Consider the following 23,332-nt stretch of genomic DNA (forward strand, 5'->3'; position numbering starts at 1 on the left):
GGCTGACTCAGATTGGAAGTAGACATGGTAAATCTTAAGCAGCTTGCCTCTTTTTTTACTGATTACTAACCTTTGGAGCCTCCATACCTAGTGACTGTGATATGTCAGAATGAAGCCGTATCCTCATAAAGGTTGCTCCTACAGCTCCTTTATGCATATCATTATACCTCAAGAGAGTAATAACACAGTTAACTCATTTTTTACCTATAATACAAGGTATGAGCCACAGCTTTCTTACTGCAACAGCAACTAATCTTAATTATTTTTGAACTTCAGGAATGTTGTTTTTTTAACTTCCAACTTTTATTTCAGCACATTTAATATTTTTTGATCAGCTGTGCTCATCAGAGGAGGTTAGCAGAATATAACCTGGCCTTTGTTAATGAACATATCTTGAAGTCTCATTAAAATTGATTGTGCAAGAAGCATTTCATTTTAGGGCAAGAGCCATAGTGCAGATATTTTTGAATATGTGTGTAGGTAGTACCTACCCCCTGCAGTGATATTTTATTTGGAGAAACTGGGAGGAGGTCTCAAGCCAGGTATATAAAATTCACCAGGAGTCTCATCTGTAGGTTCATTACAAGAGTTGTGGTTAGATATAAGGCTCCTCCTTGGTGATTGTGTGGTTGGGTCCATTTTTCTGTTCCAGTTTAGCATTTTTTTTCTCAGAAGCTTCTGTGCTAGCTCACCCTGTCATGTGACATGCTGCAGCAGTCCATGTGTTTACCAGTTATTTTCTACTGCTCGTGCACATCTGATCGCAGTCCTTACTTGCCTTATTGTTGTGTTTTTCAGTGGACACTTAAAACAAAGAAAATTGTAACCATCAAGTAATGAGCTGAGATCTGTACCGTAATTATCATTACTGCCTGCAAGAGGAGCACAGCATGTGCTGTTGCCATAAATATCAATAATTCCATAGAAAATGACTACAGACCAATTATCTTCAGCAACCCTGAAACAAAGTTATTCTGAAAAAATGACTTGAGTAAATACTAACCTAACCATAACTGTAAGTTATTTTATTAGGCAGTCAACACTGTTATTATTAACCTACTCAGATGTGAAGTTCTAAGAAAAACTGACAAGGGACATATTGCAATCTTTGTTGACCTTAAATTGTGTTAGCTCAGTGGTGCAGAGGAATAAAACCTTGACGCATCTCAGGCAACCCATGTTTGACTAGCAACACAAACACTGGAGGAACTGGAAGGTGAAGGATGGGAGCGAGTGGCTGATGGCAGCTCATCCATCCTGGGGGTGAGTGAGCTTGGCTCACTGCATTAATGACACCTGCAGTAATAACAGGAATAACAGCACAGTATGAAGATCGTAGAATGCTCTTGATGTCAGAGGTGCATTGCTTGGACAAGAGTTTGCATCTGGATGATACACCTCTCTTGGCAGCTAATGCAGAGCTTGCAAGCTGTCTAGGGATGGGGACTGTAGTTTTCAGGATCTGCAGACTGCCTGATCCCCAACAGTCAGCTTTCTCCTCCACCTGTAAAAATGAACCAGAGGGCTGTTGCCAAGTTGGGGAAATGAATGGATCAGTTCAGTGCAAGAAAGAGAGCTACAGGGCTGATTCCAAGAACAAAAAATAAATTAAACGGGCCCTTCATATCAGTCAACCACAGTCTGTTTCTGCAAAAACTATCTAACCAAGTTCTCTAAAGTCTGTCTTTAGGATTGTCCATTACCTCAAATGCAGAACTAACTTTATAATTACAGTTTAAAAAATACTTGGTTAGGCATAACCAATAACAAACATCCCCTGGCAGCTGCCAAATGTGAGTTGCACAGATGTCACTGGTGTAAGTGAAATTGGCATCAACTTTGTGGGGGTGGTATGCTGTCAGAAAATTATGCCTATACCTTAAATCTACAACCATGCTATTTAGAACCTCACAAAGATTAATAAAAGTATATCTTATGAACCAAAAGTAACCCACAAGGCATAAAACTCCCTTTGGTTACTGAACAAAAATATTTACTACTAATTTTAGGTTAGAATGTATCCTGCATATATACATAGAGACCCAAACAGAAAATTCTACGGCTACTAAAAGCAGCATATACTATATACTTGCCTTGATTACATTAGAAGCCAGAAACCATATGAATGTCAAATTCCTGCTTCCCAGATTAGAATATACATTGCCAACTGTTGTTCTGCAGTCATCATAAAACATAAATCTGTTAGAAGCCACTGAAAATAAGTTACTTAGTTTTGTAAACCTAAGCTGCCCAAAAAAGCACTGTTGTATTGTAAATAAAAAAAATATTGTCTACCAATGCAGGGTAGAACCACATTTCTTCTAAACACAGTAACGTGTAACATGTAAACTAATGTATGCCAACTACTGCTGTCTAATATGCATCAAATTACCGTTTAGAATTCTTGCATACAAATAAAGACTTAAGAGCTTAATTTTTGGACTTCCAAAGATGACTGCACATTGAGTAGCAGCTTAATTTCAGCTATTCTAGTGTGAAAACAGTAATTCATAAGAGAGAGCCAGTGAACTCATTTTTTGGGTAGATTTTGGTAACTGGCTAGTAAGTCCACTGCCTGGATGCCAGCAAAAAAAAAAAAAAATGAGAACCTGAAAGAAAATGAAAAACAAAAGGTAAGGAAAAAACAGACTGCGAAGAATTCTGCAGCTGTTCAGCAAAAGGCGTTGCAAGACATGACTTTCGGTAACCTAAAGGAAAAAATAAGCCAAATGTACTCAGAGCTGATTAAAAATAAAGAAAACGTGGATGGGAGTATATTTTATTTATTTATTTATTTTAATGACATTTGTTAACTGGGTTGGTCCAGCTGGGCTTTTGGCCCATTTTCAGTGGAGACCTGAGGAGAAAAGCTCCAAAAAAAAACCCCCACAAACATTTCACAGAGAATCAAACATTTGAGTCAAAAATATGGTCAAAATCAGTTATACAAGAACGTTAGAGACAAAGCAGAAATGCAAACGCATGATATATACATATCGATATTTTTACAGGCTAAAAATATATTTACATATTTACAAAAAGAGATAAGTCCAACAGTATTGATTGTAGAGTTTAATAAGTATCCACAATAGTGGAGAACCTAGCTATATGTGGAGGGACTGAAAAGGTATACAGTAGGATTGTGAGGAGCTTAAGTAGGGGCTTGACAAGGACATATTTTGGAGTTGAATAGATGAAGTTTGAGGTTTTCTTTAAAGTGGGATGGGTGAATGATGGAACAAATGTGTCTTGGGAGTTTGTTCCAGGCTTGGGTGATGGAGTGTTTATAAAGTGATGTGCCAACTATTTTATGGGTTGGTAGATTTATAGTAGTTGCTCATTAGGGGTACGGAGAGTCCGTGGAGGAGTGTACATAGAGATGAAGGAAGAGAGAGCAGGGCAGATGAAGGTTTGTAAAGAATGAAGTGTAGCATTTGAAGTTGTGACAGCAGTAGAAAATGGGGGATTTCTAACTAGTGGAGAGTATTTTTAGGCAAGGCAGTGATGTGTTTTGTATGGAGAGTTTGTGGTAAGTCTAACTATCTTGTGGTAAGTTTGTTGGATTTTGTTTAATGTAGTAGTTTGGATGCTGGTGAGTACTGGGGCAGCATATAGAAGGGAGGGGAGGAGAAGAACTTGTCCAAGGGAGAGTCTGGCATTTGTAGTTAAAAGTTTTTTGTTGCGATACGGTAAACCAAGCTTCTGGAGAGTCTTTTTTTATGCTTTGGAGGATGTGCAAGTTGAATCTGAGTTCATCTATGATGATCACAGGGAGTTTATTGTTAGCTTCAGGTTGGATAACAGTGTTGTTAGAGGAAGTAATAATAAAGATGGATTTCAGGTGAGAGAGATCGGGTGGAAAATAAGAGTTTGGTCTTTTTAGGGTTTAGAATGAGTAGATTCCTGGACAACCACTGTTCAGTGGATTGGAAGGCCTGTTGAGTAAGAGTGTGGAGATTGGAGATATTGTCTGAGATGGAGATGAGAGTTGAGTTGTCTGCATATTGGATGAGGGAGGAATGTTTACAAGAAGTATAGCGATCATTGGTAACGACATTGAATAGGAGGGACCTAAGATTGAATCTTGTGGTACCCCGGTTGGGACAGATATGAATGGAGAAGTGGAAGAGAGCCATTTAACAGATTGCTGCTTGCAGGATAAGTAACTGGAGAACCAGGCAAGAGAGGAAGAAGAATAGACTGAGGTCTGCAAGTTTAGATAGCTGTAAGGGATGGGAGACTGTATCAAAGCTTTGAAAAGGTCAAGGAAGAGACATGATATGAGTTTGTTATTGTCTAGGGCCTTGGCAATGGTATGTGTAAAGGATAAGAGGGAAGTAATTGTACTATGGTTGGGACAGAAATCATGCTGAGTGGGAGTAAGGAGGTTATGCTGGAGGAGGTAGTTGAGTAGTTGTGAGTGGATACATTTTTTGAGAGTCTTAGAGAGGGGAGATAGAATAGCTATAGGTTGGTAGTTAGATGGGTCTGTAGAGTTTCCACCATTATGCAGGGGAATAGTGAAAAATGATTTCCATAGGGTAGGGACAGTGGATTCCTGACTAGATCTATTGATTAGTATAGATACTGGATAGGCAATGAAGTCAGCAACAAGTTTGAGGAAGGTAGGATGTAGGTTGTCAGTGGAGGGAGAGCAGGGTTTGATTAAAGAAGAGATCTGATGTAGGAAGTAGGAGCCAGATGTAAAGAGAATAGTTTGTTAGAAGAATTGGGAGGGGTAGGCAGAGAAGTTGTTACATTTGGAAGATATGATGTTTGAATGGTTTCAATAAAGTGTTTATTGAGAAGAGTAGCAGTTTCCAGAGAAGATGTATTTGGGTAGGGGCAGGGAGTTGAGGGGCAGCCTGGGGAGAGAATTTTGTTAATAGTATGCCAGAACCTGCGAGAGTTAGATTTATTGAATTGGGCAGAGTTATAAAAGGACTTTTTGTCATTATCTGGGTTTTTTTTGTAAGATTTCTGAGGTATCTATAATTATGTAGCAGAGGTAATTCCTTTGTTTTGATCCAGGCTTTCCAAGCTCTCTCTCTTTTTAGCATAAGGGACTTAGTTTATTTTGAGATCCAGGGGGCATAATTGAGTTTTTTTCTAACCATCCTGGAGGGAGCAAAGGTGTTCAGGGTATTCAGGAAGATGCTATTGAACCTAGTAACTGCGTCATTGAGAGGGATTTGTGTAAGGATGTACCAGTCAATAGTGGATAGAATAGAGCTGAATTGGACTACATTAAAATGAGAGTTTTCGGCAATCTCTGTTAATGTGGGATTTGAGGGGTTGGATGGTGTATCTAAGGACCAAGGTGGGGAGATGGTCACTGAGTTGGTCTGGTGGGGTAGTGGGGTTGTGGCAGTGGTGAAAGGAGTTTGTGAGTATCCCGTCAATTGTGGAGCAGGAAGATGAGTTTTTATGGAGGTGGGTGGGTGAAGATACCAGTTGATAGAAACCATGCAGGTTGATGCTGAGTTGTGGAGAGCCAGTTTTAAGTTTAGACCAATCTAGATTAACATTGCCTAAGATGAGGGTTTCATAGGGAATATTGTGGGAAGACCAGGATAAGATATTCTGTAAAGTGGATGAATTGTTTCCAGGAGGGATATAGATGGTGGCAACAACTAATTTTTTGTGAGGATTAAGGTGTCAATTAAGGATGATGAGTTCAGCTGGGTGAAAATCTGGGATGGGTGTGGGGAAAGGTGAGAGAGACTGAGGCTATTGGAGTGGAGTATGGCTACATCACCCCCTTTTTTGAGAATCTATCAGAGCAATAGATATCATAGCCTGGTGGGACAATTTCATTGTTAGTGATATGTGGCTTAAGCCAGGTTTCAGATAAGGAAAGAATGTGAGGATTTGTATGCGTTATCCAGGCATGGAAATTAGTGATTTTTGTTGGTTAGGCTTTGAATATTTAGAGAGTGTATTACCACATGCTTGGATATGGAAGAAGTTAGTGTAAGAGGCTGGGTATGATGAGAGGTGTTTGGGGAAGGAAGGGAGGTAGAATATAAGGGGGTATTTGATTGAGGGGGGAGGGGCCAGGGTTGGGGTGGACAACCCCACATATGAGTAATTTATTAATGGGAAGTGGGAGTACATTAGTACATAGATGTAGTTTGTGAAATTAAGTTTAGATTTGTAGGTAGGAGGGTGGATTTGCAATATAGACAGTCTGTGCAGAGAAGAGGTGGAGAGGTTGAAAAGGGCTGGGTAGATATGAAAGGAGGAAGGTGTATAATGAGTGTCAAAGGTATAGGTGGTAGGAGAAGCATACAAGAGAATAAGGAAGGTGTGAGTGATAAGAGGTTAGAGAAGAGAGAAGAAGTAGGAGTGAGGTGATAATGATAAGGTATTTAATTTTATGGAGAGTGTAAGAGTTATAGACAGGGTGTAATAGTAGGGGAAGGAAGTGATGTATTTGGAGTCCAACAGGAGGTAGTTTGTCAGTGGATGTTGAGGAAGGAAGTTCTAGAGGGTTATAGACAGGGTGTTATAGTAAGGAAAGGAAGTGATGTATTTGGAGTCTGACATGAAGTAGTTTGTCAGTGGATGTTGAGGAAGAAAGGGGAGGGAGTGGATGGTATAAAGTAAATTGTAATGTGGGTGGGTGGGAATGGGGGTAGGGTAGGGGAGCGGAGTGAGCCCGAGTGGAGAAGGCAGGGTCAGGTCAGCAGTGTGAAACAGCACTGAAAATAATCAGAAAGGAAGCAACTGTGAAAATCAGAGCTGAAGAGGTAAGAAGAAAGCAAGCCAGAGATGGAAATGTTGCTGATATAAATTTAAAAACAGGAGGCAATGGGTAGAGAAGACGTACTAGGGGTTAAGTAGCACTCTAGAACATGGCTGGCAACATTAAACCTACATATACTGGAACTATTGAGAGTTAAAAATAACATTAAACTAAAAGCTATTGCTACTATTGTTAGCTAAAACAGCAAGGAATATGGTAGACTGCTGGCATTGTGTTGTCTCCTGGTGGCCTAAGTAAGTTACTACAGCCAGAAAAACTAACCTGCGTGTGTGCTCAACTGCCCTTTAGTAATACTTTAAATGATAAGGAGTAGTTCACTTTTTGAAAAGCAGATAGTCTTATATCAACTCAAATAACAAAAGGCTGGATAAAATGGAAGAAGCTTTAAACCGATATTCAGACAAGATAATAAAACTGTAAAAATCAGAGGTCAAAATGAAGAAAAGGCTAGCTGAATGTGAGACTGTTCAAGAAGAGATATTTTAAAAAATAATAGAATAGAGGACAGAGCATGCAGGGAAAGCCTGTGATTTTCTGGTGTACCAGAGAAGCTGGAAGGAACAGACTGTATTGATGATAATTATGAAAGCACAAATAAGCAAATGGACTGGTATTCTACAGTAGCTGTTGTTAACTGAAATGGCACATGATGTGCATGCTCCAAACCTGGCCATGAGAAAGTGACCTAGACCATTAATAGTAAAGATGCAATCATACAAGCAGAAGGAGTTGATTCTGATAAAACTGTGGCAGAAGAACAAAGTACTAAAAGTGGGAGACAGTAGAGTGTTTTTGAAAAATGATTACTGGCTGTACAGCAGGCAGAAGAACACATTTATTCTAGTAATCAGGGAATGTTGAGAATTAGACGTGAGATTCAAACTTCTGTATCCAGCTATCTTCAGAGTATTCTTTCCTGGAGGGCCAAAATCATTTTTTTTATTCAAAACCTGCTAAGGAAGAAATACAAAAGTTTGTACAACAAAAAGTGAGGTGTGAAACATAAGGTGATTCTGCTTGTTGTTTTTCTTGTAATAAAAATCAGAGAGACTGCCAGTGAAACATTTTCCAGTGCTTCAACTGAAGATGCTTGCGAGACAGAAAAAAGGATAAGAGTTGACTAGATGAACTGAGAGTACATTGGAAAGGGAACAGAGACTGGATTTGGGAGATGGAGATAAACAGGAATAAAGCCAGCAACTTGGAAATTGACAAATAAATGTGGGATTATGAAGCCTTAAATATATTTGTGAAACATGACAGAACAAGAAAACCTGGAAATAATGGACTTTTTGACTTTGTTAAACTTGTAGGATAGTCTAATAGTCTAAAGCATATGTCCTACTTCATGTCATTAATGTTTGGAGGGACACCTGTGAGAGGGGAAAAGGAAGGAAAGAATTAACTCTTAGTAAAACAAACTTTTGTTCTTTGCAGTAATATTTGTATAGTGCATGATGTCCGTATGCTATAAAGTAAAGTTATCAGTTATTTTCAAGTGTAATGGGGATACTAAAGTAAACAGATGCCCCTGCTTTTTTCCTTCTTTTCTCTTTGTTCATTTTTAACAAATATAAAAGTCTGTTCAAAAGAATATGATACAAGAAAGAAATGTGCTTTTCTCATTTTTGCCTAGGGGAATGACTGGATTAAGGCTCTTAACTGTATCTAGTAGCAGTTTTAGGAGAAAGCAAATAAATAAAAAAAGAACATTAACTATAATAAAGCTGTCCTCTAGCAAATAAATAAATACATAAATATTTATAGAATCATCTATCTGGTTCTTATGTCTCCGGGGAGACAGTCTGATAAAGTTCAATAAAAACAGAACACTTCTTTCTTTCAATGGCTTTATTTCACTGGCTAGGAGATTATGTTTTCTGAAATCCTTCAAGTGTTTTGTCATTCTGGGAGAGTAATAAAGATAAGACAAAACCAGACAGCACTTGTTAGAAGCACAGGCTGTACCATGCATCTTAGCATGGATAACCTTCCTTTAAGGTTAACCCAAGTTGGTGAGTGTGGCTGTCAGTTTGAGATAATTGTTCCTGTTAGGAAGATAAAACTTCAGTATTTGAAGATGTACATAGTTTGTGTGTTTATATTAAGTTAATAGTTTTTAGTTGTATTGGGGGTGAATTCGTTTTGAGGGCTTTCAATAAAACAACATTTTTGTAAGATGTGACATAGGGTCAGATGGATAAGACAAGAAACCACTGTATAAAATGTCAACCTACCAAACATTAGTGTGTGCATGCAACACAAAAGCTGGAACTCGATACTTGACAAAAAAGATGTTACAAATAAAAGGTGACAATAATAACTTTTCAATATTATGACCCTTTTGATACTATCTTTAAATGTTAATGGTCTCACAGATGTATACAAAAAAGAAAGAGTAGTGAACTATATTAAAAAAATGTAGACTGTAAATAGCTATGCTATGGAAGACACATTGGGAAGGAACTGAACATGTGAATTTGATAAAGAAAGGTTTTCAGGATGGTTATTTAGCGGAATTCCTTGGAACAAGGAAAACAGGAGCACTTATATTAATTGTAAGAGGAGCTCCAATAGTGATAGTAGAGGATAAAAAAGATAATAATGGTAGATTTGTAGTACTGAGGAGCTACCAGCAAGGGAGGAGGATTACACTGGCATGTATTTATATTCCACCTAAAACTGCTATTATATAGTTTAAGGAAATTCTGGGAGAAATAATCAATTTTCTGCAGGGAATATTACTTATAGGTGGGGACTGGAATTTGAAATGCAGGGGCCCAGAAGGGAAAATATAATAAAGGAGGGTAGATTTTTGTAGAAATGTATAAAAGTATCTGGCATGGAAGATATGAATTCAGTAGTAGTTCAGAGTGAATTTACACATTACTCCCCAAGATACAGAAACTGGGCTAGGCTAGACAGAACTTAATTTCACAGATACCTGTGCATTTACTTGAAAGTTTTCTTATACATCCAATAACTGTTTCAGATCATGTAACAATAATAACTAAAATAAAAACGCAGGATAATGCAATAAAAATGAGACACTGGCACTTCACACCTGTCTGTTAAAAATAGATGAATTTAAGTTATGGGTAGTGGAAATTATTTGGGTGTTTAAATTAGAGAAAACAGAAATTTCTTCAGATATATAGTTAGTGAGTGGGATAAAATTAAAGTGAAGTTTAAAAATAGGGCGGAAGTAAGAGAGATATGGTTAAGAAGCAACAAGCATTATTTAGTGGGTCTGACAAATGTTAAAGTATTGCTGAATAGGGGGAATCTCACAGCACAAGAAAAGGAGCAATTGCAGAATGCTAAGCAGAAAATAAAGGATTACCTCAATAATATGCATAAGTTTAGAAACATTGCTGTTAAGCAGATGTTTTTGATGATAATGCCAGAGCACAAAAACTTTTAGTGCAATGACTCTAGGCAACAGAAAGTGGAAGGGATTGTCACTAAGCTTATTGAGCCTGTAATAAGGAAGATAACAGGAGATCCTGTAGAGGTATTAGAAATATTTCAGAAATTTTATGAAAGTCTATATAAAGCTGAGAAATATTTCCATTTATACCATGCTTTGATCTCCATGTTTATGGAAGAATTAAATATGCCAAGGTTAGAGGTAGATGAGGCTCAATTACTAATACTTAGGATAGGAGGAGATGAGATAAAACCGGAGAAGTACAACCAATCAACAGGAAAGTCCCCAGGAATAGATGGTATTCCTGTGGAAGATTGGAAGCTAGGAGGGAAAAGACTGGTAAAGATCTGAAAGATTTTGTTTAACAGCATTTAAGAGGAGGAGGAGCACCAACTTCCTGGAAGAAAGCGGTGGTGGCGTAAAAACTAAAGACTGTTAAGACCGATCAGATCCATCTTCATATATTTCAATCCTAAACCATGATTATAAATTGTTTATGTCATAATGGATAAAAGAATAGCAAAGGTGATGCCAAAGTTGGTAGACATGGATCAATATGGTTTTGTGGAGGGGGGTTGAAACATTAGACAACATGAACAGAACATTGAGGATCCAGAGGAAAGCTGAATGTAAGAAAATAGCACTGTTGTTGGTGTGTCTTGACGCAAAGAAAGCATTTGATAATAAGTAAGATGGGAGTTTGAGCAGGGCAACAGATGCATTTGCATTTCCTGATAAAATGATAAGGTTGATTAGGAGGTTAAATGAGGGATCAGAGGCAAAAATTAAACTGGGTGGGTTCCTCTCTGATAATTTCTGTTTGAGTAGGGGAACCAGGCAGGGGTCTCCTCTTTCCCTTTAGCATATTTAGAACCATTTTTTTAAACACCTTTATTGAACTATCACTTGTGACGTAGACACTTTTACATAAAAGTAAACATACTGTATAAACAAGTTATAATTAAACATTATGTTTCACATATATTGTTATATATCGTATAACTTAAGCAACATTGCATACATTATTCACTTCCTGCCCTTTTTTAAACAAGAAACATCTGTATTTAGAACCATTGGTAAAGAAAATAAGAGACTCAGAAATTTAAGTATATAATTGTTATGGTAGTCTAGAAAAGCTGTCTGTATTTGCAGATTATAATGTTTTATATCTGATAAAGTCAGAAAAGGACATTTCAGTGTTATGGAACATTCTGAAGCAGTTTCAGATCTTTTTGGTATACAAAATTAATGAAGCTAAAGCAAAGGCAATAGCTGTAAATCATGTACCCACACACAAATTGGTTCAGCAGTATCCATATTTATGGGGACATGATAAAATTAAGTACATAGGTGTATGGATTAAAATGATTTTGGTGTGGCAGCTAAGTATATATGGGAAGAGACTATACAAAAGATAATACAAAAGCTGTGAAATTGTAAGCATATAGATAGCAAGATAAAAGCATTTAAAATGTTTTTAGTCTCTTTAGTTTTATACACAGGTCAGGCATATTTTTATCAACCAGAAGAGAAGTTATGGATAGTAATTAATAAAGAGCTGAAGGATTTTATCTGGGAGGGGAAGATGGCAAGAGTCAAGTGGAGTAAGCTGATTCTTCCAATTGAACAAAGTGGTTTGCAATTATGTGAGTCGCAGGGGTTTTTCAGAGCTACACAGTTAAGGCACCTATACATAGCACAAGCAGAAGCCTATAATTCAAAGTGGAATGGGATGATGATGATGGAATGGGGGAAAGCTCAAGAAGGAAGGGGAGACTGGGCTTTTGGATGCATGTCCTAAGGAAAATAATAACCATGCAGAATATTGTATTCATAAAGTAGTAGAAAGCATTCTAAGAGCTAAGCCAACATAATAATGGAGAAAGGAGATTCTGCTGATAGGGATGACTGCAATTAGGGATACAGACAATAGGCAAGAGGGGCTGGAAATTATTGGAGAAATTTGGGAAAAGAACCAAGGTATTCGGAGCAAATAATAAGAGAGGGAAAATTAATAGAACGGGAAGAGGCCAAAAATATATTTTGACTGCAGAACAGAGATTGCATTCCCTGTCAAGGACTGATATCAGTGTGAAGGCAAAGAGAAAGCAATGGGGGATCCTAAGCAAAAGAACAGCAGTTGTAGAGTTTTTAGTAGAATCTAGAACATAAGCTAGTGTTAAAAAAGGAATAATTAGTACAACATAGAAAATATTGCAGAGTAACTGTAAGAACAAATTAGAGGATGCTAGAAAGGCTTGGGAAGAGAGATTGGATAAGCAATTCAGAAGAAAATAATGGGGGATATATGTATGTCTCCCAAATATGCAACAAAGTCTCCAAGATTTATGATCTTTGCTTGGAAGTGTTTACATAGGTATTTTATACCCCAAGTAGACAGACTCCCAAGAATTTTTCCTCAGGTAGTCAGTAAATGTTGGAGGTGTGATGGGGAAGAAAGAGGTAACTGTGAACATATTTTCTGGGAATGTAATGAGTTGGCAGACTTTAAAGATTCCCTGCAGACTGCTGTGTCAGAGATGGTGGGTGACCAAATTGGTGTAACTAAGAAAATTATTTTTTCAGCTGTGATATATCTGCAAATGTAGTCAGCCAGAGGCCACTGACATTGGTCTTGACTTCATGCCAAAATGGAGAAGTCCTAGGACCAATCCCTGAGGGACTGCTCTTGTGACTGGCCTCTTTGTAGAGGTGGATTCCCCAACTCTAACTTCCTAGGTCCTTTTTGTGAGCCAGATGGCTGTCCTCCAGGTGACATAAGGGTTTTTACCCAACTTCTTAAGTTTGTCAACAATGCCCAAGTGGTGGATTATGTCAAATGCCTTGGCCAAGTCAAGGTAGGCAGTGTGAACCATTTTGTCCTCAGCCATTGCTTTGGTGACTTTCTCAAAGAAGTTCACTAGGTTGAAAAGGCATGACCTGCCCTTGGAAACCAGTCTGGGTTAGGGCCAGGGTCTGGATGTTTCCTATGTCATTATTGATCATTTCCATGATGATTCTTTCCACGGATGTGCATATGAGACTAGTGAGACTTATGGGTCTGTAGTCTCTAGAGTCTGTAGATGGCTCAGCTTTCTGCAGAGGAATGACTTTTGCTGTTCTCCATTCATGAGCCACAAAGTCTGTTTGGAGGCTACACTTAAACAGCAATTCCAGAGGGCCTGATAGATCATGTTTTGTGCTATTTAGAAGGTCCTGGGATAGTGCCTTGGCCCACTGATGCAGTGTTTTTGGCCTTAGAGAAAACATTAAGGACCAGTTCCCTTGTGATCTCAGTGGCGAATGTTGACATGGAGAGAGGAGTGGAGCTGGAAATGAATTTGTTGGCCAGTAGGTTTGCTATATCTTCCTGCTCAGTATAGCTAGATGCATTTACAGTGAGTTTTCTACACAATTGAGTATTGCCTTTGAGGTTGCAGACATAGCTAAAGAATACCTTGTGGTTGTCTTTGGCCTGGGAAGACAATTTTACTTCAACTTTGGCTTTGGTTGACTTTATTTGTGCCCTGAGTTGTTTGTTTAGTTTGATGAGAGTGCTTTTATCCTGCTGGGTACTGCACCTCTTAATTTTTGCCCTGCTTTTCTTCCTTCTGTTATACAGCCTATTGATGGTGTGATTCCACCAGGGTAACTTGTTTTTGTCCACTTCTTCCTGGTAGGTACAGCTGCCTCCTTGCAGCTATATTAACATGCTTGCATAGGGTTTCCGTGAACAGTTCTGCATAAGCAGCAGTTTCTCAGTGTTTATGGTGGCTTGAAATTTAGCCAGGTTATCACTTAATAGTAGGAAGTTAGCCTTAGAGTAGTTCCTGAATATTCCAGGGTTCGCTAGGGTTCCAGGTTTTATTTTTACTTCAAAGGAGACCATTTTGTAGTCTGATCTTACCAGAGAAGACATTACACTGGAGAGTGTGAAGCACTCTCACTCATTTGTTTGGACGAGATTTAGTATGGTTGCACCCTCTGTTGGTTTATTGACAAATCAGGTCCAGGAAGTTTGTGTTTACAAAATCCAGGAATTTCTGCCATTCTTTTTCAAATCCACATATTTCTTCATATTCCCAAGATGGTAAAGCTCTGCATATTTCCTTGAACTTGTGTATTTTCACTAAATTCAACTTCCAAGTAAGCAGAGAGTCTTGGAGCCTTCTCTGACCACTGCTTGTAGCTGATTATGGCTACCCAGTGGTTTATGATGGGGGCCAGCAGTTTTACAAGGAGATGACCTTGCAGTCTGTGATTCTACCCAAATGCCATTTCCTTATTACGAGGAGATCTTCCTGAGTTGCATTTTTACCATTCTTGTATGTGATCTTGTGACTGTTTGTCTTGGCAAACCATAATTTGACCACCATCAAGCCATTTGCCAGACAGAAGCCTAGAGTGGGATCTCCTGTATTCCTGTTACCCCACCCATGTCAACTTAGTCCCCATATCCAGTTCTGTTTGTCCTGATATGAACATTCGGATCCCTGATTATCAGCACCAACTCGTTTTATCCCACTTTATCTAGTAGGTCCTTAAACCGTTGCCTGAATGCGCTCTTTTCAGATTTTTCTCAGTTTGTTTGTTTGTACCTTAACAGGAAAGAAATGGAATGTAAACACAAGTAGCTGCATGGAGTGCATGTTATATTTTTATAGCCTTATATTGCCCCTAATAAAGTCAGTATACAAGCTGTATATTCTTAAATGGTTATATATTATGTCATGCTGTATTTTTAATATGGTACATTTATACTAAATTTGTAAATATTTTTGTAATATTTTGTTGCTAAAGTAGAATTTTCTTTTGCTTTGATATAGGACAGTAAACTGTATATTAAATGAATAACATGCAAATCAGTAGGTAGTTAGGAATGAAAGTGTCCAAGCTAGTTTTCACTGAATTCTTTTGCTACTGCTTATTTTTAACAGAAATTTTTATTATGATTTGTTATTGATATGTATTTTCTCTCCCCAAGCTTTTTTTCAGGATACAGCAGGGAGCTCAGGTGTTACTCAGGGAAATGCTGAGAAAGAATGGCATAAACAGTGAATCCCAAGCTGAAGACCTTGCTTTAAGCTTGCAACAGTACAAGGTAAGTATTTCAGTTACCCTTGACAGGGAGTCACTCAGAGCTTTCAAGCTTGATGTTTTATAAACTGTAATTTGTAGGATGTAGAACTGCATACCGGGTGGAACCATTCTTTAATGCAGGAAGCTGAAAGGTTTAACATTTGTCACTATTGTATTTCCATGCTTGATTTATATGGCAAGGAAAATTAATTTGTTAAAGTGAAAAATATGGGTGAGTTCTTCTGAACTGCTATTTGTATTCATGAGATGGTGTGAAGAAATACTAGTACTTAAGCATTTACATCAAAGTATTGAAAAGTATTAAAGTTTCATTAGACCCTAACAGATATGTTTTTATACTTTACCTCCTGTCTTTTGATCTCAGGCAGTCTAGTAGTTAACCATGTCCTACTTATAGGCATAGGCTGTGTGGTAGGAATCTTTGCTGGTATCTCATAAAATAGGAATATAACTTTTTATGCTTGTCCTACCCAGTTTTCCCCATACTAGAGGATTTTTTGTGTGTATGTGTGCATGCACAAGCACGAACTATAGTTTAACAGTACACCAGTCCATATTTCTTTATGCACTTTGACAAATGTAATGGATTTATTTTCATAATGTTCTTCTGTTTCCTAATCAGCTGTCACAATCCTTTAGCTTGCTTTTCCTGTACCCACTCTGTCAGTTATGTAAACTGCTTTCTTCTGTTTTTCCTTAGGCAAGCCTCACAACTTCTCAAGGCCAGAGCCTTAGTTGATGCTAGGGTGTGAAACATTGGTGGAGGTGAGTTAGGTGGTCTTGAAGCTTTCATGTACTAGTGACTGACCAGCATACGTGTTAGAATTATGCTGTAGGTGGATTGGACACTCTAAATTGGCCCTAGGTGTGAGTGCGTGCATGTGTGCTTTCCGTGGAAGGTTGGGCGCCAGGCTGGCAACTCAACACCATAAAACTCTACTGTCAGTCATGAGCAGACAAGTGATCTGCCATGGTGACCCCTAAATGGGAAAAGCCGAAAGTAGAAGAAGCACTAGTGTTATAAGAATTATGAGCTACATGTTTTACACAGCTGATACAAGCCATTTTTTACTCTCCCTGCCCCCTCCAAACTGCATCACTGGGTCTTGCAGAATCCCTTTCTTTCAGCACAGGTTTTACCAGCAGTGGTCAATCTCTCTCCATCCACCCACGTAGTAGAGGCAGCTTGTGGATGCTATATCCTATTCTTTCTGACTGACCCATCAGCCTGGGCTTGCTGCCAAATTCACATCCACAAATGTCGCATTGTCTTTGCCTCTGTATCAGTAGATCAATCCTTTTCCATCTTTTCTTATATGGTAACTGCCTTTTGTTCTCCTAAACCTGAGATATTCATCATATTGTTCAGTGCTGCACAAGCATTAGCTGTATGGGTTATATTCTGCTAAGAATATAACAGCAGACTAGCTTCCAAAGCTACAGATCACCTTCCATGCTCCCAAACTATCAGACAGATTGAGCTGAGCTGACTAAAAGACAAGTTTGGATGCCAAGCCCTTCAGAGCTTTACTGCATCTAATGAATATGTTCCTCTGAGGATTGACTGTCTGCTTGCTGCTGTTCCTTTTCTAGGCAGATAAGTCTCCTTAGGGAGAACAACCTTCCATTTTCTTAATATTGTTTGTGTTTTAGAACTTTCCTCTTCAGGAAAGTTATTTTAAAGCTGTGTGTTATGATTTAATGGACAGCCATGGGATTATATTGTACTTTTTAACAAGAGTGCCCTTTTTTCCTGTCATTATAGAAGTTGTGTAAAATAACTGAAAAACATTTTTCTGTGGAGAGTGTGTTTATTTTCTTTTTTTGAGGGGGGGTGGCAAAGTGTTATAAAATGCTTTTTACTGCATTTATTTATTTATTTATTTTGAAAACATGACTTTTAGCTTTTATTGGCATTTGCTGCTTGTGTTTCCTAGGAAAGAACACCTTTTTGGCTTGATCATGTAACAAACTACCAGTCTCACTGTCTGCCCTTCTTCCAGACACAAAAAGGAAAGTGAAGCAAACAGCTTTTGCCACCACAGCAGGCTAGCAATTTTCCTCAGCCACAGATGGGTAACTCTGCTGTGGCCATTTATTGTACCTCAGATCACTCATCTTTTATCCTGGTTCCCTCTGGTGTTGCACCTACAGTTACTACACAGTGGGGGTTAGCCACGTCCTCCGAGACTGTTGGGGTCCACTCAGGGGTTAAGGGAGAGTCACTGTGTTGTTCCTAGTAGAGGAAACAGGGAAGGCTTCCCTGTTGTGTCAGAATGCTGTACCCAGCCCTGGGGAAGCTGCTGCTATTAGTAACATGATTCACCCTATTTTTCCTGTCAAAAAGAAAAAAGAAAACTAAACATCCATCTACTCCTTTTTAAATTTTCTTGGACAGGAGTAGTTTGTTAGGTTTGGCTAAGGGTTTAATTCAGGCTATTGATCCTTCTTGTAAATTAGTTTCTCATTAAGAGATTAAAGATTCTGAATCTGAACAGGAAGATGATGGGACAGATATAGGGTTTCCTCCTCAGATTTCTGATTCAGACTCTGAGGAGACTTTAGTTTCTGATTCTACCTGTGGGGGGTTTCACTTTCTCTGAGATTATTGGTAGAATGTGCCAGTGTTTTCAGTGGGTAAAAACTGAGGTTTCTTGGTCCCTTAGAAAATACCAGGAGTTCTTACAGAAGGAATTTCCATTACCTACACCCATCCCTCCTTTTCTGTCTGCTTTAAAGTGTGTGTGTGTGTGTGTGTGTGTGTGTGTGTGTGTGTGTGTGTGTGTGTGTGTGTGTGTGTGTGTGTTACTGCCTGCAATTTGTTTCACTGTCAACTGCCCCTAAAAAGCTAGATAGGATATATAAAGTTCCTTAGTCCTTTTAAGTTTCTGTACACAATTCCCAAACCTGACCCAGAAGCTATAGCTTTAGTTGATCCCAATGCTGTTAAACACTTAGATAAATCCAGTCCTGCACTTTCTGCTATGAATGGAAAATTTATTGATAAGATTGAAAAAAGTGTATACTTCTGCAACAATGATTTTCAGAATTTTGAATTGTTAGGTTCTTATGTTAAAGTTTTCTCTAGTTGTAGGACTATGAGTAATACTTTATCTGCAGATTCTTCTTGTGTGGAAAAACATGCTTTAAATAATTTAGTTTTTTCTTTTGCACAAGTCGCTACTGATGGTTGCAGTATGTGTATTACACTGCTGATACTTCTTCCAGGACTATGGCCACAGGTACTGTTTTCAGGAGGTTTGCATGATTGTATCCTCAGAACCTTTCAGATGTTAAAAATGAGATGTTAAGTTTCCCTTTTGATAGATATTTAGTTTTTGGCCCCTCTACTGCAGAGGTGATAAAAAAGTGTGATGAAAGGGGTAAGCTTATCCAGGGACTCTTAAGATTTTTCAGCTGTCCTTTTCAAAATTTCCTAAGGAATTATGTAACTCCTCTTACAGTTTTGGCAAAAATCAGAGCAAATAGTCTCAACAAAATACAAGTAAACCAGACGTTTAAGAAAAAAATGGCAAGGGATCCCAAAAACAAGCCTCAAACCTCCCAAACCCAAGGACAGTCAAACAAGTCTGACTGTTCAAGAGACCCTATGATCCTGTACCATTCTGGTCCCTTTTTGCTTCCAGAAAGTGCGAATCTCCATTTGTCTCTCTGACAACAGATAGTTTCGGACAAATCAGTTCTGAAGATCATTCATCAAGGTTACAGAAGGAGGTGGGTGGAAATTCCTCCTTCTTGGGGGGGGGGGGGTCATTCCTCATCCTCCAGATAAGAATCTTTTGTTTCCAACGGTTCTTCACCACATGCTGTCCCAAGGACTGATAGAATAAATTCCTCATTCCCAGGTAGGGAAGGGTTTTTATTCAAGGATGTTTTTGTGCTAAAGAAGGAAAATGCATGGAGACAAGTTCTGGATCTTTCTTTCCTAAACCTGTTTGTGATGGTGCCCAAATTCAAAATGATGTCACTTCACAACCTGCTACCTCTTATTCCTCTTTCACATTTCCTGGTAGTACGACACTTAAAAAATGGTTATTATCAAATCCCTCTTCATCCAGACTGCAAACGTTTCTTAAGGTTTTGTGAGTCTAGAGTATATTATCTGTTCTCTGCTTTGCTCTTTGAACTGTCCACTGCACCACAAGTGTTCACAGAGTGTCTAGCTCCAGTTATAGATCGTTGTAGGGTACGTGGTATCCACATTTTTCCATATTTATACAACTTGCTTATTTTTGCAGAGTCTTTTATAGAGAGTCAAGAATCTTTCTCTTGGATGAGATGGCTCCTACACAAGCTAGCATTCCAAGAAAGCATTTAAAAGTCTGTCTTAACTCCTTCACACAGAATTGTGTTCCTGGGATGTCAAGTAGATACCTCAGATCAAAGAGCCTTTTTTTCCACAGGAAAAAAATAGAGCTATATCTAGATCTATTTCTGAGGGTTTCCTTTCAAACTTCAGTGACAGTGAGTGAATGCCTCAACATATTGGGTTGCTTGGCTTCTGTGATTCTCATGATACCCCTGGCAAGACTCCACATAAGTAGTATACAGTGGTATCTGAAGTCTCTTTGGTTCCAGCACCAACACCCTTTGTCTTTTGAAGTCCCAGTGCTGGGTTTTGTTAGAAAATGAATCATTTGATTGAGACAACAGATATCCTTAAATACAAGTCCCCCCTTCTCCCTGCCTGTTCAAAAGCACTCAGTCACCACAGACCCATTGGACACTGCTTGGGAAGCAGTTTCAGGAGGGATAAAAGTACAAGGTGTGTATGACACCAATGACAGATGCAAGCACATAAATAGCAAAGAGATGTTTGCCCTGATTAAGGCACTCAGTTCTTTGAATCATCTTTGGTCCTCTGTACCTCTTCAAGTTGTTACAGGTAATACTACAGTCATGTGGTACATCAAGCAAACAAGGGGAGCCAGGTCATACCCCCTTTGCAGACTAACCATGTTAACTTGGGATATAGCTTCACAACACAATCTCACTCTACAGGTATCCTATATTCCATCAGAACAAAATTATGTGGCAGACAAGCTGAACAGGACAAGGCAGACCCTCACAAATGGAGGCTAAATCAGGGGAGCTTCTAACATGTGATCCATTTGTGGGGAGTTCCTCAAGTAGACCTTTTTATCTCCATTCTGAACAATCAACTAGCAAGATTCTTTTGCAGAACTCCATGCAAGAAGGCCTTGAAAGACAGATACCTTTTTTTTCCTTGGACAGGAATGTTCCTGTATGCTTTTCTAGCCTTCCCATTAATGTCCAGGTTACTTATGAAGATTCAGAAGGAATCTGTCAAGATCATTGTACTGACTCCTTTCTGGCCCAGGTAGCCTTTCGTTTGGAAATTGCCAGGGTCAGTTACCACAAGCTTGGATCTGCTCACACAAAGCAGGGTTGTTTGCACCCTGTTATCAGTCAACTTTAGTTAACTGCCTGAATGATAGGGCCTTATTTCCTTTGCAGCAGCCACATGTTTCTGCTACCGAATGTCACTTCACTTGTGTCCTCATCCAAATGTACCACAGGGAAATGTTTATTGCCTAGTAGCCTGAATCCTTCTAAGACATTTCTTATATAATTTATTTACTTTAAATCCCTAGTTTGCAAGCCTCCACACCATATGAAAGGTGTTGTTTTGCAGAGACAACAGCCTACCTCTTCAGACTAGTGGCTGAGTATTACGTAGGGCTTCATGTCCTGGAAAACTTTTATTTTTTTAAGTCTTACTTTAGCTAAAAGGATTGCATACCTTTTGGTCAGAGGGTTTTTTTTCTAGTTACTTGTAAATACAGAGTGTCCTTTAGTAGCACAAAATTTCTACCCAGAATGGTTCCATACTTTACTTTAATCCTCAACATGAATTATCCATTTAATTTACAGCAAGGTCTGATTCAGGAGAATTAGAAAAAGCTTAATGTTCACAGGACAATAAAGTACTGCCTCCTTAAAACTAAGGAGGTAAGACAACTGTTTGCTTTGTTGAAGGAAGGTCGGTCATTGCTTTTTTTTACGCAACAATGTCACCATTACAGGTTATAGTATTTGTTATTCCTTAGACGAGAATTCTTCATCAGCACAAATTAATGTCCAGTCTCCCAGAGCAGTCCTTGCTTTGATTCATTGCTTCAAGGATTCTTGGTTCCAGGATATGTTGTGCTGTATCTTATAGATCCTTTCATACTTTAATCAAACACTGTAGTTCTGGCATCCGTTGCAGGAGCAGAGTGAGGTTTGAGAAGCAAGTCCTGTGTAGCTTCCTTTAAGCTGTCTGATTCTCTTCCACTTCCTGTTTTGCTGTTTGCCAGCACTAAATGATACCTTAGTGACCCAGAGCTCAAGGAGAAAAGGAAAGTTTCTAGGGCCTAGCATACATGATTGTCAAGGTTACAGCCTGCTCATCCTTTTCCATTTGCCATTAAATAGACTGTGCTGCATTTCCTAAAAAAAAAAAAAAATCCAAACTAAAAAAAAAATCATTTCCTAAGTTACACTCATTTGCTCACCAAGTATTCCTGGCAGAGTTCTCTTTGTGGAATTTTTAAAATCTGCCAACTTATTATAGATGTTCTTCGTGTTTCACTGTTGCAGTTATCACATTTTGGTTATCCCTGCTGGGGTAGCCCTCTGCCGGCCTGAATACCATAGACTTAGTATTTCTACATTGGTTGCTGTCGCCTGAAGACTGACGTTAGGTAGTCAGTGGTGTAAAGGAAGGCAGCCAATGCCATTACATCTGTCTTTCTTGCCAGGGAGCCCAAAGCAGAAGCAGTTTGCATGAGTGTCGGTCGGCCGCTACCTGAATTTTGTTTCCGACCTGAAGTTGAAGTCTTCGAAAGCTAAGTACCCCGTTAGGGATCCTTTTTTCATGCACTAACCGATGTCAGAAAAAATTAATAATTGTCTCACCAGTGGAAAGCAAATACCACACCGGGACTTCCATTCCTACTGCATTACTTGTCTAGGCCCAGACCACGATGTCCCTTATTGTCGCTTCTGTGCTTTAACGCCAGAACCATTTGTCGTCGGGCCCTTATTGTAGCCAGATGTTTCCATTTACAGTCCTCTAATTCCAATATGGCTTCCGTTAGCCATAAGATAGCAGACCTTCCAAAAAAACGTAAAGATAAAGATAGAGACAGACCGCACAGGATTAAACCTTCCGACGACACTACCGCCAAGCTGGTCGTCAGTCCTCCGCAACTCAATGAGGTGCTTTTGCAGCCCCTGATGCCCGCTTCATTTAATTCGCAGGCCTCTACCGAGACCCTTTCAGAGTCTGGTATGCTGCAGAACTCTTCTTTGTCCAAGGATCCTGCGGTCGTCTCTTCCTTGGATGGGTCCAGAGCTGCTGTGCAGGCACCAGCTTACGAGGAAGTCCTTCGCAACACCGAATCCAGACATATACCAATGCCTTCTTTCATGGCTACCGTTCTTTCTAAAACAACCGAGTTCCTTAGGCCCAGGGTCGAACCACCCCCAAGAAACTGACTTCCAGCCATTCTTTGGCGCCTGCTCCCTTGCCTCAGTCACAAAAGCTTAAAATGGCAGAGGACCTTATCATGCTGATTAGGGGAAGCCAAGCCACTCCCTCAAAAAGGAGATCTTTCTCCAGAAGTTTTGTCTGAACAAGAGTCAGATGAATCTGATGCATCTGCCTATGAAGACATGCAGCCCCTCTCTAGATATGAGGATTCTGATGCAGAGGAATCTATTCCTTCAGCCTCTCCCCCAGAGGATTTTTCCTTTTCCCTGCATACTTTAAGAGAGCATTTCAAATGGGAGAGTCAAGACTACCTACAGTCTAAAAAGAGACTCCGAGAGTTCCTGGACCTTCCCCATCACAGGCACTTAGCCATCCCCCAGTCCTACATGTGGTGTATGATGTCTTCCTTGAATCCAGCTTGACTCCAGACGCCCTCCTTCCTGCTCCCAGAAAGCCAGACAGGTACTACAGAGTTCCTGACTCTCACAAATATCTCTTTGAAAATCCAGCAGCA

The 23,332-nt window shown here is 39.2% G+C and overlaps 1 protein-coding gene across 1 annotated transcript in view; it reads left to right on the forward strand.

Annotated features, from left to right (window-relative positions):
* The window catches only part of THADA (THADA armadillo repeat containing), a 3,943,996-nt gene that overhangs the window by 488,809 nt on the left and 3,431,855 nt on the right, over window positions 1-23,332 (forward strand). The window contains exon 14 of the mRNA XM_044073699.1: window positions 15,184-15,300. Within this exon, the coding sequence (XP_043929634.1) occupies window positions 15,184-15,300 (117 nt within the window). The remainder of the gene's footprint in view (window positions 1-15,183; window positions 15,301-23,332) is intronic.

The sequence above is a fragment of the Protopterus annectens genome, chromosome 6.part0 (assembly GCF_019279795.1).
Source record: "Protopterus annectens isolate FY-2018-M chromosome 6.part0, PAN1.0, whole genome shotgun sequence".
In the NCBI taxonomy this organism is placed as follows: domain Eukaryota; kingdom Metazoa; phylum Chordata; order Ceratodontiformes; family Protopteridae; genus Protopterus; species Protopterus annectens.